The sequence below is a fragment of the Eretmochelys imbricata genome, chromosome 2 (assembly GCF_965152235.1).
Source record: "Eretmochelys imbricata isolate rEreImb1 chromosome 2, rEreImb1.hap1, whole genome shotgun sequence".
NCBI classification, from domain to species: domain Eukaryota; kingdom Metazoa; phylum Chordata; order Testudines; family Cheloniidae; genus Eretmochelys; species Eretmochelys imbricata.
The window spans coordinates 153877784-153905473 of record NC_135573.1 but is presented as its reverse complement, the minus strand read 5'-3'; the positions used below and the strand labels follow the sequence as shown (position 1 = coordinate 153905473).

Here is a 27690-nt window from a genome sequence, read left to right as displayed (position 1 = left end):
GGTTAAGAAGCTAAAGGTAACCTCGCTGGCACCTGACCAAAATGACCAATGAGGAGACAAGATACTTTCAAAAGCTGGGAGGAGGGAGAGAAACAAAGGGTCTGTGTGTCTGTCTGTATGCTGGGTCTTGGCCGGGGATAGACCAGGAATGGAGTCTTAGAACTTTTAGTAAGTAATCTAGCTAGGTATGTGTTAGATTATGATTTCTTTAAATGGCTGAGAAAAGAATTGTGCTGAATAGAATAACTATTTCTGTCTGTGTATCTTTTTTGTAACTTAAGGTTTTGCCTAGAGGCGTTCTCTATGTTTTTGAATCTAATTACCCTGTAAGATATCTACCATCCTGATTTTACAGGGGGGATTTCTTTATTTCTATTTACTTCTATTTTTTATTAAAAGTCTTCTTGTAAAAAACTGAATGCTTTTTCATTGTTCTCAGATCCAAGGGTTTGGGTCTATGGTCACCTATGCAAATTGGTGAGGCATTTTATCCAACATTTCCCAGGAAAGGGGGGGTGCAAGTGTTGGGAGGATTGTTCATTGTTCTTAGATCCAAGGGTCTGGGTCTGTAGTCACCTAGGCAAATTGGTGAGGCTTTTTACCAAACCTTGTCCAGGAAGTGGGATGCAGGGTTTTGGGAAGTATTTTGCGGGGAAAGACGCGTCCAAACAGCTCTTCCCCAGTAACCAGTATTAGTTTGGTGGTGGTAGCGGCCAGTCCAAGGACAACGGGTGGAATATTTTGTACCTTGGGGAAGTTTTGACCTAAGCTGGTAAAGATAAGCTTAGGAGGTTTTTCATGCAGGTCCCCACATCTGTACCCTAGAGTTCAGAGTGGGGGAGGAACCTTGACAATGATACAGAGACCATATATTCAGACAGAAAAACAGGAGAGCAGAGTTAAGTTTCAGCTTTTAACATTAAATCTTCATTTCCAGACTCCTGGATGCCTCAACTCTTTACTTTCGTGTTGAATTAACTCTAGTGTTTTGCATGTAATGCATTGTTCCAGATGGGGTTTAAAAAGTAGCTAACATAGCAACAATTTTTTTCTTGTATTTTATGTTCGAGGATTCTTCTGTTATAACATAGCATCCTGTTTTGTTTTTTAATGCCACTCTGCAATGAATTGCCAGCTTCATTAATTTTTCCACGGTAACACCCAAATCCCTTTCTTGATCAGTGTACTAAAGGATTGATTCCTTGCTCCCAGACTGATTTTTTGAACTGCATTTGCCATCTGCTAGATAAATCTTCTAAAACACAAACTCTGGATTTGCAGTGTTCCTCTTTATTTGCTCAGCCTGCATTATCAATATCTCCTTCAAACTTTGGAGGTTGTGTTTTCAGTGTTCTAATCTAGATCACTTTTCTGTATTATGAACAGAGGTCTTAACACTGAACCTTGAGGTATTACATTCAGAACCTCTTTGTGACAGGGTGCTGACTAAAGAAATCTGAGCCAGGCCTCTGTCATGCTAGCTCCAGTCAAGAAAAGGGAATTGGAGCTGGCTGAGTAAACCCATGCCTGATTGGCAAACGGGGAACAGCTGCCAGCCACAGGAGCTACATAAAGCCTCGCAGGAAAGAAGCAGGGGGGAGGGAGAGGATGGGGAAAGGGAGGAGCCAGAGAAGTAGAGTGAGTGGGACTGCTTCTCTGCTGGCTGCAGGAGCTAGCAGTCCCCGAGGCTGTAATACTGAAGTTGTTTGCAGCTAGAAGCTGGTGGGAAAGGATATTGTAAATGAAGAGCATGCGTGATTGCACCAACGCAGAGGTCTCTGGCTGGTTTGTGGGCACAGCAGCGGCAGAACTGAGGGGGGCCCAGTGATGCCCTGTTACACCCTTCTTACTTTGATGAAAGATGTACTACAGCTGCACTTTGTGTCTTGCTTTGAAAATCGTTTTCTAGCCAGAACCTTTCATCCTTCCTGTTCCATAACTACCATAACAATAAATTTCTGAGGTGAAAAGGTGTCATCATTTCAGCTCAGAAATCATTTTAAAATGGACTAACATACCCAGGACAGAACTACACTTAAACACAGAATTAACATAATTAAGGGAACTATTTTCACAAGAAGATTGGTGTTTCATGTGCAATCAATAGGAAAAAGTCTTCCATGAAGGTAACCTGCTAGTTTGATTTCACTCCCTTAAACTATAGCCCCTAAAAGGCTTGTGCTTGGAAAGTGTTCAGTAAGAAAGTGGAAACTCCATAAGATTTGTCTTGCAGAGTTTTCAGAATACTGTAGAACAGAGAATCTGCAGGAGGACAGACCCCTCTGTACGAAGACACTATGCTTCTCTGTCAGTGCATCTACACATGGAGTCCTCTCTTAGCCCTGGTCTACACTAGGACTTTAGGTCGAATTTAGCAGTGTGAAATCGATGTAAACCTGCACCGGTCCACACAATGAAGCCCTTTATTTCGACTTAAAGGGCTCTTAAAATCGATTTCCTTACTCCACCCCGACAAGTGGATTAGCGCTTAAATCGACACTGCCAGCTCGAATTTGGGGTACTGTGGACACAATTCGATAGTATTGGCCTCCGGGAGCTATCCCAGAGTGCTCCATTATGACCACTCTGGACAGCACTCTCAACTCAGATGCACTGGCCAGGTAGACAGGAAAAGAACCGCGAACTTTTGAATCTCATTTCCTGTTTGGCCAGCGTGGCAAGCTGCAGGTGACCATGCAGAGCTCATCAGCACAGGTGACCATGATGGAGTCCCAGAATCGCAAAAGAGCTCCAGCATGGACCGAAAGGGAGGTACGGGATCTGATCGCTGTTTGGGGAGAGGAATCCATGCTATCAGAACTCCGTTCCAGTTTTCGAAATGCCAAAACCTTTGTCAAAATCTCCCAGGGCATGAAGGACAGAGGCCATAACAGGGACCCGAAGCAGTGCCGCGTGAAACTGAATGAGCTGAGGCAAGCCTACCAGAAAACCAGCAAGGCGAACGGCCGCTCCGGGTCAGAGCCCCAAACATGCCGCTTCTATGATGAGCTGCATGCCATTTTAGGGGGTTCAGCCACCACTACCCCAGCCGTGTTGTTTGACTCCTTCAATGGAGATGGAGGCAATACGGAAGCAGGTTTTGGGGACGAAGAAGATGATGAGGAGGAGGAGGTTGTAGATAGCTCACAGCAAGCAAGCGGAGAAACCGGTTTTCCCGACAGCCAGGAACTGTTTCTCACCCTGGACCTGGAGCCAGTACCCCCCGAACCCACCCAAGGCTGCCTCCTGGACCCAGCAGGCGGAGAAGGGACCTCTGGTGAGTGTACCTTTTAAAATACTATACATGGTTTAAAAGCAAGCATGTGAAAGGATTACTTTGCCCTGGCATTTGCGGTTCTCCTAGACGTAGTCCTAAAGCCTTTGCAAAAGGTTTCTGGGGAGGGCAGCCTTATTGCGTCCTTCATGGTAGGACACTTTACCACTCCAGGCCAGTAACACGTACTCAGGAATCATTGTAGAACAAAGCATTGCAGTGTATGTTTGCTGGCATTCAAACAACATCCGTTCTTTATCTCTCTGTGTTATCCTCAGGAGAGTGAGATATAATTCATGGTCACCTGGTTGAAATAGAGTGCTTTTCTTCAGGGGACACTCAGAGGAGCCCATTTCTGCTGGGCTGTTTGCCTGTGGCTAAACAGAAATGTTCCCCGGTGTTAGCCACAGGGAGGGGGGAAGGTTGAGGGGGTAGTCACGCGGTGGGAGGAGGCAAAATGCGACCTGGTAACGAAAGCACATGTGCTATGTATGTAATGTTAACAGCAAGGTTTACCCTGAAAGAGTGTAGCCACTGTTTTATAAAATGTGTCTTTTTAAATACCGCTGTCCCTTTTTTTTTCTCCACCAGCTGCATGTGTTTCAATGATCACAGGATCTTCTCCTTCCCAGAGGCTAGTGAAGGTTAGAAAGAAAAAAAAATGCACTCGCGATGAAATGTTCTCCGAGCTCATGCTGTCCTCCCACACTGACAGAGCACAGACGAATGCGTGGAGGCAAATAATGTCAGAGTGCAGGAAAGCACAAAATGACCGGGAGGAGAGGTGGTGGGCTGAAGAGAGTAAGTGGTGGGCTGAAGAGAGTAAGTGGAGGGCTGAAGACAGGGCTGAAGCTCAAATGTGGCGGCAACGTGATGAGAGGAGGCAGGATTCAATGCTGAGGCTGCTGCAGGACCAAACCAGTATGCTCCAGTGTATGGTTGAGCTGCAGCAAAGGCAGCTGGAGCACAGACTGCCACTGCAGCCCCTCTGTAACCAACCGCCCTCCTCCCCAAGTTCCATAGCCTCCACACCCAGACGCCCAAGAACGCGGTGGGGGGGCCTCCGGCCAACCAGCCACTCCACCACAGAGGATTGCCCAAAAAAAAGAAGGCTGTCATTCAGTAAATTTTAAAGTTGTAAACTTTTAAAGTGCTGTGCTTAAAGTGCTGTGTGGCATTTTCCTTCCCTCCTCCACCACCCCTCCAGGGCTACCTTGGTAGTCATCCCCCTATTTGTGTGATGAATGAATAAAGAATGCATGAATGTGAAGCAACAATGACTTTATTGCCTCTGCAAGTGGTGATTGAAGGGAGGAGGGGCGGGTGGTTAGCTTACAGGGAAGTAGAGTGAACCAAGGGGCGAGGGGTTTCATCAAGGAGAAACAAACAGAACTTTCACACCGTAGCCTGGCCAGTCATGAAACTGGTTTTCAAAGCTTCTCTGATGTGTACCGCGCCCTCCTGTGCTCTTCTAACCGCCCTGGTGTCTGGCTGCGCGTAACCAGCAGCCAGGCGATTTGCCTCAACCTCCCACCCCGCCATGAACGTCTCCCCCTTACTCTCACAGATATTGTGGAGTGCACAGCAAGCAGTAATAACAGTGGGAATATTGGTTTCGCTGAGGTCTAAGCGAGTCAGTAAACTGCGCCAGCGCGCTTTTAAACGTCAAAATGCACATTCTACCAACATTCTGCACTTGCTCAGCCTGTAGTTGAACAGCTCCTGACTACTGTCCAGGCTGCCTGTGTACGGCTTCATGAGCCATGGCATTAAGGGGTAGTCTGGGTCCCCAAGGATAACTATAGGCATTTCAACATCCCCAACAGTTATTTTCTGGTCTGGGAATAAAGTCCCTTCCTGCAGCTTTTGAAACAGACCAGAGTTCCTGAAGTTGCGAGCATCATGCACCTTTCCTGGCCATCCCACGTTGATGTTGGTGAAACGTCCCTTGTGATCCACCAGAGCTTGCAGCACTATCGAAAAGTACCCCTTGCGGTTTATGTACTCGGCGGCTTGGTGCTCCAGTGCCAAGATAGGGATATGGGTTCCGTCGATAGCCCCACCACAGTTAGGGAATCCCATTGCAGCAAAGCCATCCACTATGACCTGCACATTTCCCAGGGTCACTACCCTTGATATCAGCAGATCTTTGATTGCGTTGGCTACTTGCATCACAGCAGCCCCCACAGTAGATTTGCCCACTCCAGATCGATTCCCAACTGACCGGTAGCTGTCTGGCATTGCAAGCTTCCACAGGGCTATCGCCACTCGCTTCTCAACTGTGAGGGCTGCTCTCATCTTGGTATTCATGCGCCTCAGGGCAGGGGAAAGCAAGTCACAAAGTTCCATGAAAGTGCCCTTACGCATGCGAAAGTTTCGCAGCCACTGGGAATCGTCCCAGACCTACAACACTATGCGGTCCCACCAGTCTGTGCTTGTTTCCCGAGCCCAGAATCGGCGTTCCACAGCATGAACCTGCCCCATTAGCACCATGATGCATGCATTGGCAGGGCCCATGCTTTCAGAGAAATCTGTGTCCATGTCCTGATCACTCACGTGACTGCGCTGACGTCGCCTCCTCGCCCGGTATCGCTTTGCCAGGTTCCGGTGCTGCATATACTGCTGGATAATGCGTGTGGTGTTTAATGTGCTCCTAATTGCCAAACTGAGCTGAGCGGCCTCCATGCTTGCCTTGGTATGGCGTCCGCACAGAAAAAAGGCACGGAACGATGGTCTGCCGTTGCTCTGACGGAGGGAGGGGCGACTGACGACACGGCTTACAGGGTTGGCTTCAGGGAGCTAAAATCAACAAAGGGGGTGTCTTTACATCAAGGAGTATTTCAGGCAGGACTTCACAGAGGGTTCCAATAAGAAATGGTGCACCTAAGTTATCGTTCTTATTGGAACAAGAAGGTTAGCCTGGCCTCTGATTGATACATGGCTAGATTTACCTCGCTGCACCTTCTCTGTGAGTGACTGCAGTGTGACCTAGAAGAATGAGTCCCCTAGACAGGGGAGGGGGGGAAGCAAATGAGTACAAAACAAATCTGGTCTATTTCTTGTTTTGATCCACTCCATCTATCTTTTACATCTTTGGCTGGCAGCAGACGGTGCAGAAGGACTGCATGCCATCCACATCTCATGGCTGCTCGGCAGAAGATGGTACAGTACAACTGCTAGCCATCCTCATCTCTTGCCTGCCTGGCAGAAGATGGTACAATACGACTACTAGCAATCCTCATCTCTTGCCTGCCTGGCAGAAGATGGTACAGTACGACTGCTAGCAGTCCGTATCGCCTGCCCGCTCACCATAAGACGGTTCAATAGGACTGACTGCAGGACTAAAGAGAATGACCTGGTCAAGTCACTCCAAATTTAGTCCCTGCGCCCATGTCTGTCCAGGCGCTCCCAGCCGACGTGGCCAGGAGCACCTCGGACATGACGAGGACGACTACCAGTCGTATTGCACCGTCTGCTGCCAGAAGGCAATGGGTTGCTGCTACTGTGTAGCAAAGCCGTACTGCGTCTGCCAGCACCCAGGAGACATAGGGTGACGGTTACCTGAGCGGGCTCCATGCTTGCCGTGGTATGGCGTCTGCACAGGTAACTCAGGAAAAAAGGCGCGAAACGATTGTCTGCCCTTGCTTTCACGGAGGGAGGGAGGGAATGGGGGCCTGACGATACGTACCCAGAACCACCCGCGACAATGTTTTAGCCCCATCAGAGTGCTCCATTGTGACTGCTCTGGACAGCACTCTCAGATGCCCGATTGTTTGCCGTTGCTCTGACGCCGGGAGGGGCGACTGAGGACACGGCTTACAGGGTTGGCTTCAGGGAGCTAAAATCAACAAAAGGGGTGTCTTTACATCAAGGAGTATTTCAGGCAGGACTTCACGGAGGGTTCCAATAAGAAATGGTGCACCTAAGTTATCGTTCTTATTGGAACAAGAAGGTTAGCCTGGCCTCTGATTGATACATGGCTAGATTTACCTCGCTGCACCTTCTCTGTGAGTGACTGCAGTGTGACCTAGAAGAATGAGTCCCCTAGACAGGGGAGGGGGGGAAGCAAATGAGTACAAAACAAATCTGGTCTATTTCTTGTTTTGATCCACTCCATCTATCTTTTACATCTTTGGCTGGCAGCAGACGGTGCAGAAGGACTGCATGCCATCCACATCTCATGGCTGCTCGGCAGAAGATGGTACAGTACAACTGCTAGCCATCCTCATCTCTTGCCTGCCTGGCAGAAGATGGTACAATACGACTGCTAGCAATCCTCATCTCCTGCCTGCCTGGCAGAAGATGGTACAGTACGACTGCTAGCAGTCCGTATCGTCTGCCCGCTCACCGTAAGACGGTTCAATAGGACTGACTGCAGGACTAAAGAGAATGACCTGGTCAAGTCACTCCAAATTTAGTCCCTGCGCCCATGTCTGTCCAGGCGCTCCCAGCCGACGTGACCAGGAGCACCTCGGACATGACGATGACGGCTACCAGTCGTACTGTACCGTCTACTACCACAAGGCAAGGGGTTGCTGCTACTGTGTAGCAATGCCGTACCACGTCTGCCAGCACCCAGGAGTCAGAGGGTGATGGTTACCTGAGCGGGCTCCATGCTTGCTGTGGTATGGCGTCTGCACAGGTAACTCAGGAAAAAAGGCACGAAACGATTGTCTGCCCTTGCTTTCACGGAGGGAGGGAGGGAACGGGGGCCTGACGATATGTACCCAGAACCACCCGCGACAATGTTTTAGCCCCATCAGGCATTGGGATCTCAACCCAGAATTCCAATGGGCAGCGGAGACTGCGGGAACTGTGGGATAGCTACCCACAGTGCAACGCTCCGGAAGTCGACTCTAGCCTCGGTACTGTGGAAGCGCTCCGCCGAGTTAATGCACTTAATGCACTTAGAGCATTTTCTGTGGGAACACACACACTCGAATATATAAAAGCGATTTCTTAAAAAACCGACTTCTATAAATTCGACCTTATTCCGTAGTGTAGACATACCCTTAGTCTAATCCTTTCTAAGCATTCACTGCTGCTAACCCATGTCCTAGAAATAATAATTTATGTAGCACAACCATCCCTGTCTCTCCCAGGGGTTTGGGGAAGGAGGTATCCAGTCAGGACCTAGGCTAATTAGCATAATCGTAAACATTCAGTTAGGCCCAAATTTTCAAGAGCCTTCACTAATTTTGGATGTCCCAGTTTTTGGGACTCAATTTGAGTCATGTTGGATCTGACTTGCTAAGTACTCACAACTCCAGTCAGGGCTGGTGCCTGGATGTTTCGCACCCTAGGCGAAACTTCCTCCTTGCACCTGCTGCGAGCCTTGAGGCAGCTCCCCATCCCCCGCCCCCCCCCGACGTGCCCCCCCCGTGGCAGCTCCCCGCCGCCGCCCCCCCACTCCTCTCCCTCAGCCCAGGGAGCCGTGCGGCAACTCCCCACTGCCCCCTCCCTCTCCTCGGCCCAGGGAGCCGTGCAGCAACTCACCGCTGCTCCCTCCCCTCAGCCCGGGGAGCCATGCGGCAGCTTCCCACCACCCCCTCCCTCCTTCCCCTCGGCCCGGGGAGCCATGCGGCAGCTTCCAACCACCCCCTCCCTCCTTCCCCTCAGCCCGGGGAGCTGTGCGGCATCTCCCCGCCGCCCCCTCCCTCCCCTCGGCCTGGGGAACCATGCGGCAGCTCCCCGCTGCCCCCTTGGCCCAGGGAGCCATGTGGCAGCTCCCCGCCGCCCCCTCCCTCCCTCTCCTCAGCCCAGGGAGCCATGCAGCAGCTCCCCATCCCAGCTCACCTCTGCTCCACCTACTCCCTGAGCACGGGGCCGCTGCTCCACTTCTCCCGCCTCCCAGGCTTGCGGCGCCAATCAGCTGTTTGGCGCAGCAAGCCTGGGAGGGAGAGAAGCAGAGAAGGGCGGTGTGCTCAGGGGAGGAGGTGGAGCAGAGGTGAGCTGGGGGAGGGAGCGATTCCACTGCGTGGCGCTGCCCCCCCACCCCGTTACTTGCTGCAGGCGGCCCTCCCCGCGCCCCCCTGCCCCAGCTCACCTCAGCTCCACCGCCTCCCTGGAGCACGTTTTTGGCCGCCCCCAACCACTTGGCGCCCTAGGCGACCACCTAGTTCGCCTAGTGGTTGCACCGGCCCTGACTCCACACTTTATGTTTTGTGGGCTGGGTGCTTAGTTTTGTTTTTTAAAAAACAATCAGTTGAGTATCTCCTGCAACTGACCTATCTCTAATTTCGCACTCTTTCCACTTACACACGGAATCACTCATGACATCGGTGACACTCTCTAAGTATCTGGAGCAGCAGTGCAGGGGAAGCTACATTAATGCCAAACAAACTCTTCTACTTGGGCCTTTATCACTGCACACTGCAGAAACACACATTTTTGTGGTGGGGATTCCATGACTTTCCGTGACTTCTGCAGTTGGCTGCGGTTCCTGGCCAATGAGAGTGGCAGAGCTGATGCTTGTGGCAGGAGCAGCGCGCAGAGCCCCCCGCGGGCCACCCCTCCCCTAGGAGCTGCAGGAACACGCTGGTCACAGCCGAGTAGGAAGCCTGCCAGCCCCACCAACCCTCCCCCACCCCAGCACCTGCAGGGGTCCTGAGCCATGCGCCGCCACCCACACACTCACCCCACCAGCGCCAGCTGGGGACCCGGGCCACACACATCCCAGCGCCCATGACCCCCCAGCCCAAATTTTGGTTAGCGGTATATAGTAAAGGTCATGGGAAGGTCACAGGCCATGAATTTTTGTTTACTGCCCCTGACCTGTCCATGACTTTTACAGTAACTCCTTGCTTAACATTGTAGTTATATTCCTGAAAAAATGTGATTTTAAGCAAAATGATGTTAAGCAAATCCAATTTCCCCATAAGAATTAATGTAAATCGGGGGTGGGGGGGGAAGGGAGGTTCCAGGGACATTTTTTTCACCAGACAAAAAACTATATATATATATATACACACACACACACACACAGTATAAGTTTTAAACAAACAATTTAATACTGTACACAGCAATGACGACTGTGAAGCTTGGTTGAGATGATGAAGTTAGAGGGTGGAAGAGGGTGGGATATTTCCCAGGGAATACCTTACTGCTAAATGATGAACTAGCATTCGGTTGAGTCCTCAAGGGTTAACACATTGTTGTCAGTGTAGCCTCACACACTACAAGGCAGCATGAATGGAGGGAGGGGAGACAGCATGGCAGACAGAGACAGAGACACACATCCTGGGAGAGAGAGAGAGATGTGCCTTGTCCCTTTAAATAAACTGACCCAACTCTAAATACACCACCTTTTTAAGAATATCAGGAAGTTGAGACAACAGCTGCAGCCAGCAAGCTCTCTCCATCCTGAGTCCTGTCGTGTCCCCACCCTGCTCTATATGGAGAAGGGGTAAGCGGTGGGCAAGAGCAGGGGGGAGGGGGACACCCTGACATTAGCCCCTCTTGCGTCATCACCCCCAGCAATCAGGAGGCTCCTGGGAGCAGCTCCAAGGCAGAGGGCAGGAGCAGCACATGGCGGGGGAGGGGAGGGACAGCTGAACTGCCGGCAATTGATAACCTGCTGGGCGGCTGCTGCACAGGGAACTTAGGGGAGTGGGGAGCTGATAAGGAGGCTGCCAGCCCAACCTGGTTCCAAGCCCCCACCAGCTGGCTCCAATGGGCTGCTCTTCCTGCAAGCAGTAGACAAAGCAGGCGGCTGCCAAACAACGTTCTAAGGGAGCATTGCGCAACTTTAAACGAGCATGTTCCCTAATTGATCAGCAACGTAACAACAAAACAATGTTAACCGGGATGACTTTAAGTGAGGAGTTACTGTACTAAAAATACCCATGCCTAAAACGTAGTCTTAGCTATGATACCTCTGGTCTCTTCTTCAGTTCTGCATAGAAGAAGGCTGTATGAACTTCATCGGGAAAAGGTCTGGGTGCTGCATGATGTGAACCATGTCTAGGACATAAAAACCAAAGCTCCTAGAACAGTGGTGGGCAACCTGTGGCCCGTCAGGATAATCCGCTGGAGGGCTGCCAAACCATTTGTTTACATTTGCACGGCTGCCTGCAGCTCCCAGTGGCCGCATTTCACCGTTCCCGGCTAATGGGGGCTGCGGGAATCTGACTAGTCCACTCCATTCACAAATGTGCTGTTCCGTCACTATATGTTTGAATACTTCAGCTGCATCCACTGCAGGTTTCCCACCAGCAACTTGGAATAACATCTCCCCCTGCCAATCGGGCACCACAAGAATAGTTACGTCTTCCAAAATGTGAAAGGTCTGAAATGACAGAAAAAACAGTAAGGGAACCATACGCACCATCCCTCCCCCCTGGCCATATAGCAATTAGTTATGAATTTTTTATGGAACAGAAAAAAGGTTATTTTAAACTTACCATTGCCTCTGCACTTCTGTAACTGCAATTAACAAGACTATGTCCGGAGACAGTATGAAGACTGAAGCATCCCCTTACACGGTGCTTAATTTGTAATGAAAGAGGTTCCGGGGCTCAAGCAATTAGGTGCTGGGGTTCAAGCCATTTTTTCACTTTCATAACTGATGTGCCAAGCTCAGAGGTGCCGGGGCTATGAACTGCCAAGCCTAGAGGTGCCGGGGCTCAGCTCTGGCACAAGTTAAGCACTGCCCTGACAATATGTGTTGGTTCACTTTAGAAATGTTACAATTTTTGTCCTTGAGATTCCACAATAATTAATTCTGTGCTCCCCCACTGAACAGCTTCAGACAATAATCCCCTGTTTCTTGTCTATCTCAGGCTCTTCAATGAATACTGCCTGCTGTTCTGCAGGAACTCAATGAGCCATCATGCATGGTTCCAAAAAGAAGCGTTTCTGTGATGAATTTATAGTCAAGATCAGAAGGCCCAGTACCAGAAGCAAAGCAACAAAAGACTGGAACAATGGCATGCTGACAGGCAAGAGGAAAAGCTGAGGCTTGCTGCCAGGTGGAGGACAGGGTTTCAGCGAGGGAGCAAGCACTTGCAAAGCAGTTCCTGAAAAAGGAACTGTGGCTGAGGAAGGAGGATAGAGGTCAACAGAGAGAACTACTTCAGTAATTCCTGTCCATGATGGCTGCAAGAGCACCGTCTCCTGCTGCATCCCCCACACCATGGCACGATCACCATGCAACATACCTTCACTCCAGCAGTGGCTTGGACAACTGGCACATGCATTCAGAACTCATGAGCAGCTGGGCATGGCAACAACACCCCATGTACCCTTCCTTCTTCAAGCCCTCTCCACTGGACACCTCCCACTTCTCCTCTGCCCCCAAGTGAGGGGGAAATGTGGAAAGGAGAACGTGGGGACAGTGGACATGCAGCAGCAAGGGGATTTTGTCAGGTATTCACTATTTCCCGCTCTTTTTTTGTTTGGGTGATTTTGAAATGGGAGCTAGCCTGCCCAACACTGTGAGTGCTGTACTATTTTAAGACATGTTTGCAAATGAAATGTGTTATGTTTTCAAGAACATTTATTGCTATCACTGCATCATATCAGACAATCATGATTTGAGATAATAAAACTAAAAGCATGGTCAGGAGCAATTAAATATTAGTAAGCAAATAGTATTCCTCTGTTTAGTTAGGTATAGCAATTCACATTTCAATAAATTCCATCTGTAAACCCGGGTTGCCCCTCCCACATTCACATCCATTATTCATTATGTTATTCACACTTACACTGCAATCAAGCCCACACCCCTCCCAAGCAGTGCCTCCCCCCCAAAAAAATTAATGAGCCACTTTCCCCCACAAGCACATTTATACTGGTACTATTCCTCCTCTTCCATTGGACCATGCAAGTCCATAATGTGAGAACACAAAGCATCCCTTACTTTTGCTACCCAAGTGCAACCAGCTCCTGCAGCAGTAGCTGCCCTTTCTGGCTGAGGGTACTGATCCAGCATCCCCTCACTGTCACAGGTCCATTCAGGGGGAAATGGCTCATCTCTAGTGTTGGCGGGCTGTTCAAACTTCCTGTAACGTACAGGGCAGGCAGTAAAATTTTCCCACAGTGCATCATGGTCCTAGGGCTAGTGTGGCCACATTTTGGGTTGCTGCCAGGAACTCTGGGATATCGTTAGTTTGACTTGGGTCTGCCCACTGCAGTGTGGACACCAGAGCGCCAGGTTCAAGCACAGGTTAGAAAAGTCTTTAGATAGGCTTAAAAAACAATGTAGATGAACAAGCCCTGTGTTCCCCAACGTGGGTTAGCTGACTCAAGTACCACTAACCCTGGGCTTACATTGCAGTGTAGACATACTCTGTGTGTAAACCAGTTTCCTATTGCATTAAACTAGTAACTTTAAGAACTATAGGACTGTCATGCATCTGACGAAGTGGGTACTGACCCACGAAAGCTTATGCTCCAATACGTCTGTTAGTCTATAAGGTGCCATAGGACTCTTTGCCGCTTTTACAGATCCAGACTAACACAGCTCCCCTGATATAGGACCATTGTTCTAACTAACACGCTACAGAGGTTACTAATAGGAGAGCACGACTTTTCTGTACTTATCAGTTAACTCAAAAAATTAAAAACATATTTAAATTATTTTAAAATAAATCCTCTAAAGATTAGCAGAACACTGACTCCTCACAGCATCACTTTAGAACATGACACAGCTTCACAGAAAGTTTACAGAACAGAGTGGTGCTATCAATACCCCATTAATTTGGTATCTTAAAGGGAATAAAAACCACCACAACAATACATGGACAAATGTTTCAGCAACCTCCAGTACTGTTGGTGCTAGCATCCTCTAGCCAGGATGTTCTGGGATAGAGCTAAGTCAGCAAGAACTTCCTATTACTAGACCAGCTGCTCAAAGGATGTCACTGATATGCTACTCCCCACTTCAGCAGAAAAATTCTCTTAGCCTGTTTTTTGTGTGGAGTTTCTTATATTTTTCTGAAAGAAACAAGGTGGCAAAGGAAGAAAATACTTTTATAAAAGAGCTGCATTATCCACAAATTTCAAACTCTATTGACTTGCAAAAAACAGCATATGTAAATGCGATGGTCTGAACAAATTTACTAAACACCACCAAAATGCCCTGTCTCACGTACTTGAAGAAGTTCCCCAAGACAGAGGCTCTCTCTCAAGATTAGTGTTGCAGAACCCCGCAGGGCATCAGAGCAGCCCCTACAGAAAAGTTCTATAGAGTTAATAGAAGTTATACATTTATATTTATTCCCTATTAGGATTTTTAAACCAATGTACAGATTTTTATAGTAGGAATATTTAATTGTACAGGATTATTTTGATTATTTTCAGTAGCAGCCATAATTTTTTTTATCTTATATAGCACTATTTACATCATTTAATGCATTTATTTAGAGTAATTTATAGAGAACCTTAGTGAATTTTGACAGGTTTCAGAGTAGCAGCCGTGTTAGTCTGTATTCGCAAAAAGAAAAGGAGTACTTGTGGCACCTTAGAGACTAACCAATTTATTTGAGCATGAGCTTTCGTGAGCTACAGCTCACTTCATCAGATGCATACCGTGGAAACTGCAGCAGACTTTATATATACACAGAGAATATGAAACAATACCTCCTCCCACCCCACTGTCCCGCTGGTAATAGCTTATCTAAAGTAATCTTCAGGTTAGGCCATTTCCAGCACAAATCCAGGTTTTCTCACCCTCCACCCCCCCACACAAATTCACTCTCCTGCTGGTGATAGCCCATCCAAAGTGACAACTCTTTACACAATGTGCATGATAATGAAGTTAGGCCATTTCCTGCACAAATCCAGGTTCTCTCACTCCCTCACCCCCCTCCAAAAACCCACCCCCATACACACACAAACTCACTCTCCTGCTGGTAATAGCTCATCCAAACTGACCACTCTCCAAGTTTAAATCCAAGTTAAACCAGAACATCTGGGGGGGGGGTAGGAAAAAACAAGAGGAAATAGGCTACCTTGCATAATGACTTAGCCACTCCCAGTCTCTATTTAAGCCTAAATTAATAGTATCCAATTTGCAAATGAATTCCAATTCAGCAGTTTCTCGCTGGAGTCTGGATTTGAAGTTTTTTTGTTTTAAGATAGCGACCTTCATGTCTGTGATTGCGTGACCAGAGAGATTGAAGTGTTCTCCGACTGGTTTATGAATGTTATAATTCTTGACATCTGATTTGTGTCCATTTATTCTTTTACGTAGAGACTGTCCAGTTTGACCAATGTACATGGCAGAGGGGCATTGCTGGCACATGATGGCATAAATCACATTGGTGGATGTGCAGGTGAACGAGCCTCTGATAGTGTGGCTGATGTTATTAGGCCCTGTGATGGTGTCCCCTGAATAGATATGTAGGCACAATTGGCAACGGGCTTTGTTGCAAGGATAAGTTCCTGGGTTAGTGGTTCTGTTGTGTGGTATGTGGTTGTTGGTGAGTATTTGCTTCAGGTTGCGGGGCTGTCTGTAGGCAAGGACTGGCCTGTCTCCCAAGATTTGTGAGAGTGTTGGGTCATCCTTTAGGATAGGTTGTAGATCCTTAATAATGCGTTGGAGGGGTTTTAGTTGGGGGCTGAAGGTGACGGCTAGTGGCGTTCTGTTACTTTCTTTGTTAGGCCTGTCCTGTAGTAGGTAACTTCTGGGAACTCTTCTGGCTCTATCAATCTGTTTCTTTACTTCCGCAGGTGGGTATTGTAGTTGTAAGAAAGCTTGACAGAGATCTTGTAGGTGTTTGTCTCTGTCTGAGGGGTTGGAGCAAATGCGGTTGTATCGCAGAGCTTGGCTGTAGACGATGGATCGTGTGGTGTGGTCAGGGTGAAAGCTGGAGGCATGCAGGTAGGAATAGCGGTCAGTAGGTTTCCGGTATAGGGTGGTGTTTATGTGACCATTGTTTATTAGCACTGTAGTGTCCAGGAAGTGGATCTCTTGTGTGGACTGGACCAGGCTGAGGTTGGTGGTGGGATGGAAATTGTTGAAATCATGGTGGAATTCCTCAAGGGCTTCTTTTCCATGGGTCCAGATGATGAAGATGTCATCAATATAGCGCAAGTAGAGTAGGGGCTTTAGGGGACGAGAGCTGAGGAACCGTTGTTCTAAATCAGCCATAAAAATGTTGGCATACTGTGGGGCCATGCGGGTACCCATAGCAGTGCCGCTGATCTGAAGGTATACATTGTCCCCAAATGTGAAATAGTTATGGGTAAGGACAAAGTCACAAAGTTCAGCCACCAGGTTAGCATGAATAGGTCGGAATATGAACAAGAGGCTGCTCGGCAGCTCTCCAACACGAGTTTCTACAAGCCATTACCCTATGATCCCACTGAGAGTTACCAAAAGCAACTACAGCATTTGCTCAAGAAACTTCCTGAAAAAGCACAAGATCAAATCCGCACAGACACACCCCTGGAACCCCGACCTGGGATATTTTATCTACTACCCAAGATCCATAAACCTGGAACTCCTGGGCGCCCCATCATTTCAGGCATTGGCACCCTGACAGCAGGATTGTCTGGCTATGTAGACTCCCTCCTCAGGCCCTACGCTACCAGCACTCCCAGCTACCTTTGAGACACCACTGACTTCCTGAGGAAACTTCAATCCATCGGTGATCTTCCTGATAACACCATCCTGGCCACTATGGATGTAGAAGCCCTCTACACCAACATTCCACACAAAGATGGACTACAAGCCGTCAGGAACACTATCCCCGATAATGTCACGGCTAACCTGGTGGCTGAACTTTGTGACTTTGTCCTTACCCATAACTATTTCACATTTGGGGACAATGTATACCTTCAGATCAGCGGCACTGCTATGGGTACCCGCATGGCCCCACAGTATGCCAACATTTTTATGGCTGATTTAGAACAACGGTTCCTCAGCTCTCGTCCCCTAAAGCCCCTACTCTACTTGCGCTATATTGATGACATCTTCATCATCTGGACCCATGGAAAAGAAGCCCTTGAGGAATTCCACCATGATTTCAACAATTTCCATCCCACCACCAACCTCAGCCTGGTCCAGTCCACACAAGAGATCCACTTCCTGGACACTACAGTGCTAATAAACAATGGTCACATAAACACCACCCTATACCGGAAACCTACTGACCGCTATTCCTACCTGCATGCCTCCAGCTTTCACCCTGACCACACCACACGATCCATCGTCTACAGCCAAGCTCTGCGATACAACCGCATTTGCTCCAACCCCTCAGACAGAGACAAACACCTACAAGATCTCTGTCAAGCTTTCTTACAACTACAATACCCACCTGCGGAAGTAAAGAAACAGATTGATAGAGCCAGAAGAGTTCCCAGAAGTTACCTACTACAGGACAGGCCTAACAAAGAAAGTAACAGAACGCCACTAGCCGTCACCTTCAGCCCCCAACTAAAACCCCTCCAACGCATTATTAAGGATCTACAACCTATCCTAAAGGATGACCCAACACTCTCACAAATCTTGGGAGACAGGCCAGTCCTTGCCTACAGACAGCCCCGCAACCTGAAGCAAATACTCACCAACAACCACATACCACACAACAGAACCACTAACCCAGGAACTTATCCTTGCAACAAAGCCCGTTGCCAATTGTGCCCACATATCTATTCAGGGGACACCATCACAGGGCCTAATAACATCAGCCACACTATCAGAGGCTCGTTCACCTGCACATCCACCAATGTGATTTATGCCATCATGTGCCAGCAATGCCCCTCTGCCATGTACATTGGTCAAACTGGACAGTCTCTACGTAAAAGAATAAATGGACACAAATCAGATGTCAAGAATTATAACATTCATAAACCAGTCGGAGAACACTTCAATCTCTCTGGTCACGCAATCACAGACATGAAGGTCGCTATCTTAAAACAAAAAAACTTCAAATCCAGACTCCAGCGAGAAACTGCTGAATTGGAATTCATTTGCAAATTGGATACTATTAATTTAGGCTTAAATAGAGACTGGGAGTGGCTAAGTCATTATGCAAGGTAGCCTATTTCCTCTTGTTTTTTCCTACCCCCCCCCCCCCAGATGTTCTGGTTTAACTTGGATTTAAACTTGGAGAGTGGTCAGTTTGGATGAGCTATTACCAGCAGGAGAGTGAGTTTGTGTGTGTATGGGGGTGGGTTTTTGGAGGGGGGTGAGGGAGTGAGAGAACCTGGATTTGTGCAGGAAATGGCCTAACTTCATTATCATGCACATTGTGTAAGGAGTTGTCACTTTGGATGGGCTATCACCAGCAGGAGAGTGAATTTGTGTGGGGGGGTGGAGGGTGAGAAAACCTGGATTTGTGCTGGAAATGGCCTAACCTGAAGATTACTTTAGATAAGCTATTACCAGCAGGACAGTGGGGTGGGAGGAGGTATTGTTTCATATTCTCTGTGTATATATAAAGTCTGCTGCAGTTTCCACGGTATGCATCTGATGAAGTGAGCTGTAGCTCACGAAAGCTCATGCTCAAATAAATTGGTTAGTCTCTAAGGTGCCACAAGTACTCCTTTTCTTTTAGTGAATTTTACAGACCTTTTTCCATAAAGGGGTACTCACACCTGCAAAGTGCAGAACAGTCCTCCGCAACCCTTTCTCACCTCATCAGATCTGCAGGGACTAACCAAAGGGCTTCAGCACAATCATAATAAGCCTTATAATAGGGAAAATAATTCTTTTCAACTTTCCTTGTACTCAAAAACAGTTAGACTGTTTTTGTACAAACTTTCCCCAAAGACAAAGGCATGCCTAGAAATGTCAGCTCAGAAGATAAAAGTTACAGAAAGTTATTCTAAACTGAGAACAGGAGATTGATACAATAACCATTTTGCAACCATTGGTATCATGGGCACCACTGCTCTGACCTGTGGAACTGCTCCAAGATCTCATCATAGGGGTGGCAATGTCAGCAACGCTACTTGCTGACTGATCAGTGATGGAGCCAGATAATCTGCTTCTGGAGAAAAGGCAAATCTACCTTCCTGTCAGTACTGCATGATTCCGTGCTTATTTAATTATATTTATTTTGTATTAAAAACCTGAATAATCATCAATATTATTATCTGAGGGACTTGTAAAAAGCTTTTTAAAAGGCCAAATAAACTGTATTCACTCTTCCCTTTATCCACTATTCTGTCAACTCTGAAAGAAAGCTAACAGATTACAGGCACAATTTATTTATCCTTACATCAACAACAATAAAAATGTTACATTGTTCAATAATAAAGACATTTATTATTCTCTCCTTAATGGGAATTATAACTATGGTATTATATGATACAGAAGTAACATCCTCTTGGCTATAATTTCCATGAGCAAATTTTGCTCCTTTTTATTCTCAAGATGATAACCAACCTGGCCTCCATCCAATCCCTAAAATTAGTTGCTGTTTTTAAGGATATATCTTTGTTAGTAGCACAACTATATATTATTAGCTCCTTCTGAACTCAGATGAATGTTATCTGGTGCTAGAAACATATTACAGTCAAGTTTCTCAGTTTTTTCCATCATCTATGCCTTTTAAAACTTCTATCTCTGTCAGGGCTACATTTTGACAACCTTTGATAAATGGAATAGGAATTTCCCCATCATTCTCAGTAATGAGACCTGATTCAAAATCTTTATTCAAAATCTGAAACGTCTTCCACTCCACTTTAATCATCCCCTAATTATTTTTAAAGGATACAAAAATTTGTCTTAAGAGGACACTTTGGTTCTAAAAATCATATTAAACAAAAACAATATTTATATCTGTTACTGTGATTTTTTTATTTATGTCATTTTCATAATCTTATTTACCTTTTACCTGTATTTGTTTTATTTTATAGCATTCATCACTATAATAGCCAAGTAACCTAAATGACTGAGGAGACAGCATTTATTTTAGAAGTTAGATCTACTCACTCCCTTTAATCCTGTTTATTAGCGAGATTGTGTGTTAAATGTTGATTCCCGAGAACATAGGTAATGCTCTCCTGGATCAGACCACTGGTACACCTAGTCCAGTATATTGTCTCTGAGAAAGTTTGTCTACATAGGCAAAAAAGTGTTCTTCAAGAGAGTTAACTCAATCAACTTAAACTTGATTTTAAAAGTACACCATTTTTTTAACCATGTCAACAGACACAAAGAGGTGAGTACTAGGTCCTGCCACACTGGGCGAAGGGTGTTTTTAAACTACGATAGCTAACGTGTGATCAGTAACATGATTAAAGCTTAGTGTGGACAAGGCATTTTGTACCTTTGATTCAGATGAATCCTAAAACTACAATTTGGCCTGGGTACACCAGTATATTAAAACTTGAGCTATCGTATTTCAAAAAGCACACTGTAGTGGGGCAGTTGCCCCACTTTGGCAGACAAAAGGTTAATAGCAGCCCTTGGAGCGGCTGTGCAGAACCCAGCCAATCAAAGAAGGCTTGGAAGCAGCCAATCAGATCCAGGCTGGGCCCAATATAAAGGCTGCAAAGCAGAGGAGACAGCAGTCTCTCCCTGACAAGCAAGGGAGGAGGACTAGCTTCCAGGGATAGCACCTTAGATAGAACAGCGCTTGGCAGGTTCAGGGGAGCAGAGGGAAATCTCCAGCTTGATACCTGCCAGGATGAGGCCCCTGAAAGAAAGGGCTAAGAAGGTGCAAGGGCCAAAGGGAAGTGTCCCAGGAAGCACGAGCAGTAGAGGGGAGAGAAGAAGGGCAGGACATGGCTGCCTCCAGAGGGTCCCTGGATCGGGACTCAGAGTAGTGGGTTGGCTTGCACCAGGCCGTGGAGGAGCATGGCCCGATACAGACTGTGGCTTGCCTCTGAGGCAAGGGGCTAGATTTAGGAGCTGCAGTTGGCCACGAGGGCAGGTGCAGAGTGAGGATGGCAGATACCTGTGGAAGGGGAGAGAACCAAGTGGGGCACAGCTGGAGGGCTGTGTCCAGAAGAGGATGCCGCAAGCCAGAGAGCAACGCGGGTCTCAGACAGCACAGCTGAGCAAGCAATGGGTGGGACACCACCTGCAGAGGGCGCTCCACAGCTGGACAGAGCTAATTCCTGGAGCAACCAGCAGGAGGTGCCACGGTGGTGGGCCTGCTACCCGTTACACACACCTTTTTGCCTAATGCAGATATACCTCCAGATGTGCAGAGTAAGAAATCCTGCAAGTGGCAGTTATGGGATAAACCAACCCCTAGGAAAGTTTTTTCCTCATCCCCAAGAATTTGAGGTTGGTTTATGTCTGTAACCCTACCAAAGCTCTTGTTTATTTTCTTTTTAATACTTACTATTTTAACTCTGGATATTCTTATTACCCACACATAACTGTCAAATCTTTTTGGAGGGAGCAGCCGCCATAAGGCTGGGAGAGGAATAGAGTCATGAAGATACACAGTCTCACAGCAGCTAGGAGGCTTTATGGTGGGAAAGGAGAATCAGAAAGATAGAAAGATTCTCCTGCTTTCCAGCACCCAGAGGAAGTTCTGGTGGCTACTAAGTTTATCAGACAATGTTTAGCCAAAGGTAGATATAAAAGATGAAGCATCCAAACAAGGACAGAAATAGAACTCTGATAGGAATCCCAGCACCCTTCCCATTCCCAGCAGTTGGGGAAAGGCAGGGCTTTTCACTAGTTCATATACCTGTACAGTGCTTATTCAAGCCTCACCTTTTGCACCAGTCTCTGGTGAGTGAGTTTATTCCTCAGGCTAATAGGTGTCTGATAAATTTTTCAATGTCTGATCTAACAGGTCTTTTATTTTTAGCATCTATAAGTTTCTCTACTTCAATGTTGTCTGATTTCTGCACCTCTGTTTCTTGTGTTTCCCTTCCCTGACCTTAGTTCTTTCCATTGTCCTCTGTTCAGTAGTGCAAGTTCACTATTTTCTTCAATTACAAGTAGATTTATGGTCCAGCCTGAGTTCTCTTTGGTGAGAGTGTTTTTTCCTTTGCTTCAACTCCTAGTTTAATAATCTACCCCAAACTTCACAATTTTCTTTGCCAGATATCTTGTTCCCATATGGTAAACTCATTTGTATTTGTTTTCTTCCACAATAGGTTTATCAATGTTTAACAAGATGTAGTTTAGAATATGATGGAGAGGAGGGGAGCAAGATTCAGATTCTTTCTCTCTCACAGACCGATCCTTTGTGTAAAACCACTTCAGAGAAAGCTCCCATTGAGGCTGTGGATTTAAAGTATTCTGCTGCCAATTTTGATTCAGCCTCATTCCTGAAATTCCCTGCATCACACGTTCTCAAACCATGAGCCACTTGCTGATGGTCCACAGAGACCTGGCAAGCCATACGGTCTTAGTTATAGCTATAGTGGATGGAGAAGAGCCTGGATGTGGCAATGAGGAGCCAGCCTGGTTGCCTCCACTATGGGCTGCTGCTACATAAGAAGAGGAGTATAGGAAATGGGGGAGGAAGGGGTCCAACCAGCAGGAGCTGCTAAAGGGAAAAGGAACCATAAGCTGCAAATAGGACTAGAGCCATCCATGGAAAGAGAAATTCAGGGGAGAAGAGAATCAGGCAAAGAATGTGCAGAGGAGCACAAGAGAGAAGGTCCTTGTGGCAGAGAAGAAGGGGTGAGAGAAGGACAAATCAGATGGAAGGGGAAAGAGCAAAAGCAGAAGGTGTGCTTAGCTTTTTCAAGAAGACAAAACATAAGTTTCAGTACAGAGTTAAAAATACATCAAAAGCACTTTTCTACTATTTTCCATGTAAGCAATTGCTATAGTGATTAATATTATTTATTATTTATAATAACAGTGCCCAAAGGCTCCAGCTAAGGTCTGGGGCCATGCTGCTTTGTAAAGTGCAATCTCATAGTAAAAGATAGTCCATGGTTCAAGGAGCTTACAGTCTAAGAAGATGAAAGGTGACAGGTAAGGGAGGTGGATATAGCATTCAATCACAATGGTCCAGGATTTTTTTACATCCCCCAAAGATAGTCAACATACAAAAGGTGGGAAAGAAGGTTAATGTCAAACTAAGGACAACATTCATATACATTATATAAAGGTATTTAATGTGTAAATATAATCAGACACGTTATATGTACTGAATGTACTGACAAATGGATGTTGTATGATCCTGAGTGAGAGGTGAAGGGTTCATGGGATACTCACTCTGTTAAGATGGGATCCATACTATGAAAAAATTTGAGTCAATTCTTCATAGTGTGGAGTGGATCTCATCTTAATAGAGAGTGTCTCATGAAGACTGCCCTTCATCACCGATACCAGCACACAACACTAGTGTTAGTGACAATGACCACTTTTACCCTCACCTCTCTCCATATATTCAACCACTAAAATAATTCTCCGCTCCTGCTGCTGTGACCATGTCATCCACACACAAGTCTCCTCACTGGCTCCATACTTCTTTCCAGATAAGGTTCAAACTTTTCATCATCACTTGATTGAATCCCCTTCCACCAGCCATGGTTCCTAGTTACTTTACACTTCTAGAACCCTTCTATCCAGTGAAGTTATTCTTATGTAAATATTCATGCTCCCCTACATTTAACAGAAAGGGAATCCTGTATAAGGGAAATTGTCCTTATTTTTTCCTTGGCCTCAGTCAGTCATCAACAACCTACATGAAGGTATAATACCACCCATTTTATATATCAGAAAGTCAAAACCTTGGGCAGAGTACGTGCCCTCTGAGCCACAAAGGAGATATTTGGTCTAATCAAAAAATGGTATGCATGGTTACATAAAGCCAGAATAAGACCCCATATATATAAGTCCAGTAAATACTACTGTAAAGGAGCAGCAAAGTGAACTACTTACTCACAGAAAGTAGTTCAGTGATGATGTGACTATGTCACCACATAACTAAAGACCGTACTGTAATGCAGTGGTTCTCAATCTTTCCAGACTACTGTACCCCTTTCAGGAGCCTGATTTGTCTTGCGTACCCCAAGTTTCACCTCACTTAAAAACTACTTACTTACAAAATCAGACATAAAAATGTAAAAGTGTCACCGCATGCTATTATAGAAAAATTGTTTACTTTCTCATTTTGTGTGTATGAAATTTTAGTTTATACTGACTTTGTTCGTGCTTTTTTATGTAGCCTGCTGTAAAACTAGGCAAATATCTAGATGAGTTGATGTACCCCCTGGAAGACTTCTGCATACCCTTGGATGAGAACCACTGCTGTAATGCTTATGAAGAAAGGAAAGAATTTAGAATGAAGACAAATAAGGTTTCACAAACTACCTTAATTTTGATGTTTCCTAACTTTTGTGTTCTTCACTTTGCAACCCTGCATTCTTTTAATGAGCTTTTGCATGGGCGATGTATTATGGACAATTTCTTGAACAGAATATTCAAGGGGTGAGGAAGGGGAGTTCAGCACTTCACAATAGTTAATTCCAGATATACAGTAGGACTGGCAAAGATTTCACCAGAAGATGCTTTATCTGCTGGTGATAAGACGCTGCAAAAGCAGCATCTGGTCAAAAAGTTTAAGAAACTGCTCCAGAGCAGCGGATAAGGTCTGATGTCAGCATGAGGCTGAGAGAAATAATAATACTACTAATAATAATCAAGAGCCATCCATTCTGTTTCTTCCAAATATAGATAGATACAAAAGCAATCTATACAGTTCTGTAGATTTGAAGAAGAGTTCTCAATGTTTTACCTTAATTTTTGCTTAATAAAGTGGTACCAGATAGTAAATATAATGAACCTCCACTATGAATGGAGCCATGTCAATTTATGCCAGCGGGGGATCTGGACCATAATATGTAAATATGCAGTAAGCTCATCTTATGCTAGGAGAAGCTTATCCACTAAAAGTTAAGAGAATTATGCAGATTTACATAACAGAAACTCACTGCGACAAATTTTCCTCTTAATATTCTCCCACAGTCCCTCACAGAATGGTTAATACAGAAAAATTGAATTAATAGGTTTTTTTAAATAAAACAATTATTTCATCTTTTAAAGCTATGCTAAAAATCAATGCATGCCATGTATACTTATATAGTATTAGAACTACCTCTGCCTGTTTTAACTAGAATTGTATCATTCTGAATAGCTTTGAGACAGCACATAGTTTTCTGTCAGTTTCTGGGTTTAAAAATGCTATTTGGAAGAGTGTTTATGTAGAAGAAGAATAATATACATGTTTCCCACATTGCCTTAGCAACTTCCTCAAATACTTCACTGAGCATTCATAGTTAACCTCGTTGATTTATGCGTATACTGTGGTCTAATGACCCACATGTCTCTGTTGGGTAAGCCACTAATGCTAGTGACACAGTAACCTATTAACCTTCCTTTAAAAATAACCATCACATTTATGCAAACAGAATAAAAAAAGTCAAGCAGGAACAGAAAAGTAGTAGTTTGGTACAACACAGCAACATATTAGATGTCAAGATGAGCTAAAATTAAGAGCAAACAAGCAGTGATGAGATTTATTATATTGCAAAATTATTTTGACATGGTTTGCTAGGTGGTAAATTTGATAGCCAGCATTAGCCAACATTATACAATTTAAATGTCATATACTAAAAGGGAAATTGTTGCTGAAATTATTTCAAAACTGTTATACTGCATAAGGACCCCATTCTAAAAAGTGCAGATAGCCACCTCCAAAGTACAAATTACCTTCAACTCTCATCAAAAACAATGGGAATACAGGGCACTTAGCACCTCGCAGGAAATGCTCATCACCTCGGACAACCACTTTGCAACACTTCTACTAGTGATCATTCTAGTGTAATCTTTAAACTTTAAAAGAAGTTCAATACACACAGCTAATTTTAATAAGGAAAAACTAAAATTATTTTATCAAAATATTACTGAGGAAGACAAACATTTTAAAGTATTCAAAACCAATTATAACATTGATATTGCTACTTTCTTCTACTTGTTCAATGTCCCGAAAGAATTATGAAAACAGCGATCCCTTATACTCATAAATCCATCTAAATTGAAAAAGGATTTATATTCTACTTTAAAATGATAGTGCACATATATGTTTGGCATGGGCAGATGTCAGAAAGTATTCCTCTACCGTGGCTCAAATAAGGAACGACCTGGAAATGCTTTCTGTGGATACAGTGGAGCATCCACAACAATCATCAGAGCAACAATGAATCTACATAGCAACCAGCTGAAGGGGATAAGGGCTCTGTATTTGGACTGTATTTATAAACACAGAGAAGCAGATATAAGAATATTCAGTGTGACTGTTTTAATAGGTTACAGTCACGTGGGCTCCTCTGGGATTTCCCCCCCCCCCCTTTCTTAAACAGGACCGAGGAAGTGGAATAAAAGATTAGAGGTTAAGATGGGGGGGGGGTGCGATTCACATGCACCTGCCGATGCCCACAACCAACAGACAGAAAGAAATCAAAAGGTCCACACATCACAAACTCCTTTCTTTCTCTAAGGAAACCCATTTTGTCCGATGGAGGAGAAAATTTCTCCTCCTTTTCAGGTTACCCGCAAATCGCATCTGGGACCAAGCCCCGGACAGCCTGCACCGGAGCCCGGGCTCTTTGTTTTCAGCAGCACGTAGGGCAGGAGCGAGGAAGTGGCAGCGTGCGGCCCCGTTCCCACCCCGGCTCCACGCTGCCGTGTAAACACGATGGGCACAGGCAGGCCCGCAGCGGGCACAGGCTCGCAGCCCCCAGCCCGGCACGTGCGAGGGGCGGCGTGTGGCCCGGGGCCGCGCCGCGGGGGAGCCGGCCGCTGCCGGGGCATTACCTGAGCAGTTGATGCCTTTCCCCTTGCCGCCGCCCTGGCACTCGCCGCCGGGCAGCAGGTTGGAGGCGCGGCCGGGGGGCAGGGCGGCGAGGGCGAACGCCAGGATCACCGAGGTGAAGCACCACGCCCGGGGGGGGCCCGGCAGCGGCCGGACGGCGGCCGGGCTCTCCGCCACCATGGCGGGGGGGCAGCGGCAGCGGGATGGTGGCGGCGGCGGCTGGGAGCGGCAGGCCCAGGGCATCAATCGGAGCCGGCGGCAGCGCTGCCCTGCAGGGACCGTCCCTTCTCCGCCGGGCCGGAGCCAGCCCTCAGCATCCCCGCCGGGACCGCCAGAGAGACCCGGCGCCGCCGGCCCGCGCCGCCCCCGCGCGCCTCCCGGCTCCCCCGGCGCGTCCCTGCGCCCCCGGCAGCCGCTGCGCTCCCTCGCCGCGGCCGCTCGCTCCTTTGTGCGCTGCGCCCACCAGCGCCGCTGCCACCGCTCCGGCTACAACAAAGGGAGCGGGGCTGAGGCGGCTGCTGCTGCGGAGGGAGGAGGGGAGGACGCACACGTGATGGCAGCCCCCCTCCCCCCCCCCCCCACAGGGAAGGCGAGGGGACTTCGTCCTCAGGAGCTGGGGCTTGCCCCAGGAACCCGAGCGGGCGCGGTGGCACCTCGCCCGCCCCCGCCCACAGTCGCCGCTCCCGCCCCACGCTGGGCAAAGGGCAGCAGCCGCCCCCGCCCCCG

The 27690-nt window shown here is 46.8% G+C and overlaps 1 protein-coding gene across 1 annotated transcript in view; it reads right to left on the bottom strand.

Moving 5' to 3' along the window:
• Nucleotides 1-27207, bottom strand: part of TMEFF1 (transmembrane protein with EGF like and two follistatin like domains 1) — a 229096-nt gene extending 201889 nt beyond the window's left edge. Inside the window, exon 1 of the mRNA XM_077809187.1 lies at nucleotides 26967-27207. Within this exon, the coding sequence (XP_077665313.1) occupies nucleotides 26967-27207 (241 nt within the window). The remainder of the gene's footprint in view (nucleotides 1-26966) is intronic.
• Nucleotides 27208-27690: the final 483 nt, after the last annotated feature.